The 5,551-nt window shown below is 34.8% G+C and overlaps 1 protein-coding gene across 1 annotated transcript; it reads left to right on the top strand.

Annotated features, from left to right (window-relative positions):
- The first annotated feature begins 3,308 nt into the window (after nt 1-3,308).
- Nucleotides 3,309-5,207, top strand: LOC122694123 (lymphokine-activated killer T-cell-originated protein kinase). The gene has a single exon (XM_043902430.1). The coding sequence runs from the start codon at nt 3,463-3,465 to the stop codon at nt 4,432-4,434; it is 972 nt and encodes a 323-aa protein (XP_043758365.1). The 5' UTR covers nt 3,309-3,462; the 3' UTR covers nt 4,435-5,207.
- The last annotated feature ends 344 nt before the right edge of the window (nt 5,208-5,551 follow it).

Raw genomic sequence — 5,551 nt, 5'->3', positions numbered from 1 at the left:
CAACCTAAAAAGCAAATGTCATTCTACCCAGAACATTCCTTTCTTTTTCCTGAGGATCTCAGGATCACAGGAACAAACACTGCTAAGGTAAATAAAAACCCATATAGCCACAGCAAATGTTGTTTATGTAGACCAGACCCAAGTAACCACACTGGTTCAGAGTTGAGTTTTTTTAATCGGAAACCTTTTGTGCCCAACCAAAGATGTCTTAATGAGACAGAACCACAAAAAGGGAAGCTATATTAACACAAAGCTTGTTTATAAGTCAGCTGGAAATCATTATTGTCTTAGGAAGTGTTCCAAATTTTGTTATTTTCTACTAGTACTAGGTAACTACTGAATATTTTACAAATAAAAAATAATAACAATGAATTGGCAATAACACAGAGTTAGTTTTTGGAAACTTTACAAAAAAAAAAAAAAAAACCCTCAAAATTACTCACACATGTGAATATGCAAAAATCTATTCTTTTTTTTCTGACATATGCTTTTTTCTTATTGAGTTATAAGATGAGCAGCTTCCTTTCACTAGTGGAAGTCCAAAGTTCTTCTTGTCAGTGTTCATCTTTGGGTAGATTTTGGTCTTTCCTCTCTAATACAGAGAAAGATTCAAAATCAATTTCATGAGACAAATTAACTACATAGCTTTATCCCAGTTACCATTCAAGAAAGCTTGCTCTAGTGTGACTTCATTTGAATAAACAGTCTATTCAATGAATTTGACCTTATTTACTGAGTCTTAGGAAAACAGAGAAAGAATCTGGGATTAATGGGAGCACTATAAAGATTTTCATCTTTCCCACTCTTTTCATCGTTATCTTGAAGTATATTTCATTAAAGTTTTTTAGTACCTTTTCTGCAGTTTTCTATAATGGGAAAATCATTTTACTAATGTAAAAGTTTTATTTTTTACCTCAAAGTCCAACTGAAATGAGTTTAAAACTAGAATATCTTTGAGAGAGGCAGATTTGGAAAACTCTTAAATTGTTCATTGTGTTAACCCAAGGGTATATGATGGTAAAAAGGATATTTTAGAGTGTGTATAATTCCTAATAATTAAGGTTGGTAAGTAGAAGAGAGAAGTGTAGGGTCTTCTTTGACTGTATAAACAGGGTCAATGTATTTAAATTAAAACAGACATTGGCTGGTAGTTTCTGGGCCAACATATATTTTTTTAACAAATACAAATTTTACTTAATATTATATATATACATACTATATATATAATATATTCAGTGGTAATAAAGAGCAAAATGTCATATTACTATGGGAAAATCTGCTTTTGAATGAACCAAAACAACTCTTCCTATCTGTTTTTTAAATATATTAATAGTTTAGTCTTTTGAAGCTATGTATTGAAATAGCATAATTAATGATTTCCTCTTGTATTCTGTATATGATTCTTTTATTTAGAATTAAACATGATCTGTTTTAAGAATTGTTCATGTATATTTTATATAAACGAACCATTTAGTAGTAGGATATAATGCCATATACATTTTGCATATTCAGTGTAGCATAATGCCCTCTGATGTCAACATATTTAAGAACTGAGATAAGTTGGCTCTAGAAAATCTTGTCAAGGTTGGGTATAGACCTTCTAATAAAGAGAAAACAACTCTCCCTAAAAACTACCACTTCCCTTGATAAACTTTGAAGTCTTACTTTTCTTAGTTGTTTTTGAATGTGTCAGAGAACAAATACTGTCTTAATTATATGATACCATAACTTCTGGGAAATAATTTTTATTTATTAGAATTGCAATGTGATAAATTGATATTCAAGAAATAGCACATTCTAGTTCATGAAAAAGTAAAACTGAAAATGGATAAAACTTCTTAGCAACAATGAAATACAGTAAAGGAGATTTGCAATTTTTTCTAACACATACCATTTGGGATGTATTTGAGACAATACGATTTTTAAATGCTTTACTTTTCCCCTACTTAATATACACCCCCCCCAACCCCGACAAAGAATCCAATTATTTACTATGCTAAAAGATGAAAACCAAAGGATAAAACCAAAATCAGCTGAACTAACTCGGTTTAATTAGCTATTTCTCTTGTTCCCATAAATGAAGATGCCTACAGAAATAGTAACATTTTCATAAGAAACAAGAGACCCCAAAATGAAACCATATGTCCTGTTGAGACTAGTCCTTGAGCTCAGGAAATACCAATTATCTTCATTGTTGTTTTATTCTTTAACTCTTAAAAATGTAGGCATGGTTTTGAATTCCAGTTTGGCAACTATATGCAATTCCCCATCAATGTCACTCACTTTTGTGCCTTTTATCTTTCTTTTTAAAGCTATGTTTGATGTTTCCTCAAATAATTTTTTCTGAATAGAAGGGAAAAAAATGTGATTTTAGTTCACAGTTTAAGTTTTGAATCTTTTTTCACATACTTAAGTCAAGTCAGAGCAGGACTGGAAATATCTCCTATCCTCTGCTAAAACTGAGTTTTATGGGTGCTGAAGACTGATCTAATTTTTAATTTTACAAGTATTTTGTGGACTAGAATATGCTACTGCTTGAATATCAATTTACCATAAGTTATTTACATGGAAGTTCTAATAAATAATAAAAATAATTAGAATTAAAGAAATGTCATTTTGCTACTTCTCATTGGGAGATATCTTTAAAATTCTCTTTTCAGGTAAAATTTCCTGACTAATATTTTTTAATTTATCCAGTAATGACCTTTCTCTACCTTTTTTTAATTTTCTGGGCCATAACTATTAATACATCCAGTAAATAGTTGTTGCCTAACTACGGGATGAGAAATACAGTTGTAGAGCATTTCTATGAAGGTTTTCTGTCTTGTGCACTAGTGTTGTGATAGTGAAGGGCTTCTTCTGTCTTTTTTCTCCTTCTCTCATTCACTCTCTTTCACATAAAGCAACATGTGCTGAGTGGCATTTATTAGAATTTCTTCAGCCAGCTACTCTTCTGTTACTATTAGTGTTTTTCACTATTTAGCTTTCAAACATTTCAAAGTTTGTATGTTTGAAATCAATTGTTTAACAAATCAGAAACAACTGAAGCTAACAGCAGTCCCTAATGTTGGTCATTTTGTCTGTTTTGCTTTGTGTAGATAAAGGTCAACTAAAACAATTGAGATCTTTAATTTCTAGTCAAGTGTGCCACCTTCCAGAACTTACTTTATGTCTAGGAACTACAATTCGAGAAGCGGTGCATCTTTAATAGCTCAGTCATATCTGGCTTTGTGACCCCATGGATTATAGCCCTCCAGGCTCCTCTGTTCATGGAATTCTCCAGGCAAGAATACTGGGGTGGGAACGGTAGCCGAGTCCGTGTGTTGGCTGGTCGGACCCCACCCCCTCACCCCTGGCGGCCGCGGAGTGTTGGGGGCCGCTCGGGACCAGTTTTCAAGACAGCCTTTCCCTGGACGTCTCGTCGTCCCACCTCGTGGCTCTGGACCTTAAGTGATTATTACAATGGAAGAAACCAGTAATTTCAAGACACCAAGCAGATTATCTGAAAAAAGGAAATCTGCATTACGTTTAACTCCATGTATAAATATTCCTGCCTCTCCATTTATGCAGAAGCTTGGCTTTGGTACTGGGGTAAATGTCTACCTTATGCAAAGATCTCCAAGAGGTTTGTCTCATTCTCCTTGGGCTGTGAAAAAGATTAATCCTAGATGTAATGATGATTATCAGAGTATGTATCAAAAGAGACTAACTGATGAAGCTAAGATTTTGAAAAGCCTCAACCACCCAAACATTATAGGTTACCGTGCTTTCACTAAAGCTAGCGATGGCAGTCTGTGTCTTGCTATGGAATATGGAGGTGAAAAGTCTCTAAATGACTTAATAGAAGAACGAAATAAAGATAGCCGAGATCCTTTTCCAGCAGCCATAATTTTAAAAGTTGCTTTGAACATGGCAAGAGGGTTAAAGTATCTGCACCAAGATAAGAAACTGCTCCATGGAGATATAAAGTCTTCAAATGTTGTTATTAAAGGTGATTTTGAAACAATTAAAATCTGTGATGTAGGAGTCTCTCTTCCATTGGATGAAAATATGACTGTGACTGACCCCGAGGCCTGTTACATCGGCACTGAGCCTTGGAAACCTAAGGAAGCTCTGGAGGAGGATGGTATTATTACTGACAAGGCAGACATATTTGCCTTTGGTCTTACTCTGTGGGAAATGATGACTTTATCTATTCCACACATTAATCTTCCAGATGATGATGATGATGAAGATAAAACTTTTGATGAAAGTGACTTTGATGATGATGCATACTATGCAGCTTTGGGAACTAGACCACCTATTAACATGGAGGAACTGGATGAAACGTACCAGAAAGTAATTGAGCTCTTCTCCGTATGCACTAATGAAAATCCTAAAGACCGTCCTTCTGCCGCGCGCATTGTTGAGGCTTTAGAAGTGGATGTCCTGTGATCACCTCATACCCATGACTGCTGGAGCCTCAAGTATGGCTCATGTATATAGCTATTCTGTTTACCATGATACATTTATGTAGTTATTATGATGATCCATAATTATTAGATGGAAGTGGCCTATTTTAGGACCATAGATAGCACCTTATTAACATTTGAACAACTGTTTGTTATAAAGGTAGTTCAAGTATGCTTATGTTAATAAGCATTTAAAATTGTAGAGGGTTTTCTATAAAGTTTAAGAAACTACTAAAAAATTTGAACTTGTTTATATAGATTTAAAATAGTGCTGTAAAACTGATGTCTAACATTAATTTGGGCTGAGTGACTTTTATTGATGATCTTTCTCAGATGTTCTCTATTTTAATGGATCTACTGAAATTAGCACTTTGTATATTACAAAATAAGTCTACATTTGCTTACCTCTTAAAACCTTTTGCTGGCCTTTCTTGGTTGATGTGCTTACTAAATAGGATCACTGAGACCCGAGACCTGGGATATGGCTCATAAGAGGAGTTCCCTGGGTATATCCAAACATTTTTGGTTAAGGCTTGTCTTGTTCCAGAGCTTTGGTTTTTGCTTTAATTTGTTGAATGCATTTTCTGTACTGGTATCTTTAATATTTTTATTTACTGATCTATATCTTAACATATCACAGTCTTGGTGTAAATAAAACTCTAATAGGACAATATAGAATAAAGGACATGTCAGTTACCCAAAGGTATGCTATCCTATTTTGTACTCCATTGTATTCAGTGTTGTCATTAAACTTACTGAGTGAACGTTAAAAAAAAAAAAAAAAAGAATACTGGGGTGGGTTGCCATTCCCTTCTCCAGGGGATCTTCCCCACCCAGATCTTCCCACATCTCCTGTGACTCCTGCATTGAGGCAGATTCTTTACCCACTGAGTCAGTGGGGAAGTCCTCGAGAAGTGGTAGATGTGTGTGAAAATGGCCAAGTATTACTGTGTCCTGAGAACCTAACCTGGTAACTGGCAGGTTGTTGCCATTGTTGTTTAGTCTCTCAGCCGTGTCTGACTCTTTTATGACACCCATGGACTGTAGCCTGCAAGGCTCCTCTGTCTATGGGATCTTCCAGGCAAGATTACTGCAGTGGA

This window comes from Cervus elaphus, chromosome 5, assembly GCF_910594005.1.
Source record: "Cervus elaphus chromosome 5, mCerEla1.1, whole genome shotgun sequence".
In the NCBI taxonomy this organism is placed as follows: domain Eukaryota; kingdom Metazoa; phylum Chordata; class Mammalia; order Artiodactyla; family Cervidae; genus Cervus; species Cervus elaphus.
The sequence above is the reverse complement of the archived record's forward strand: the minus strand, read 5'-3'. Positions and strand labels throughout refer to the sequence as shown.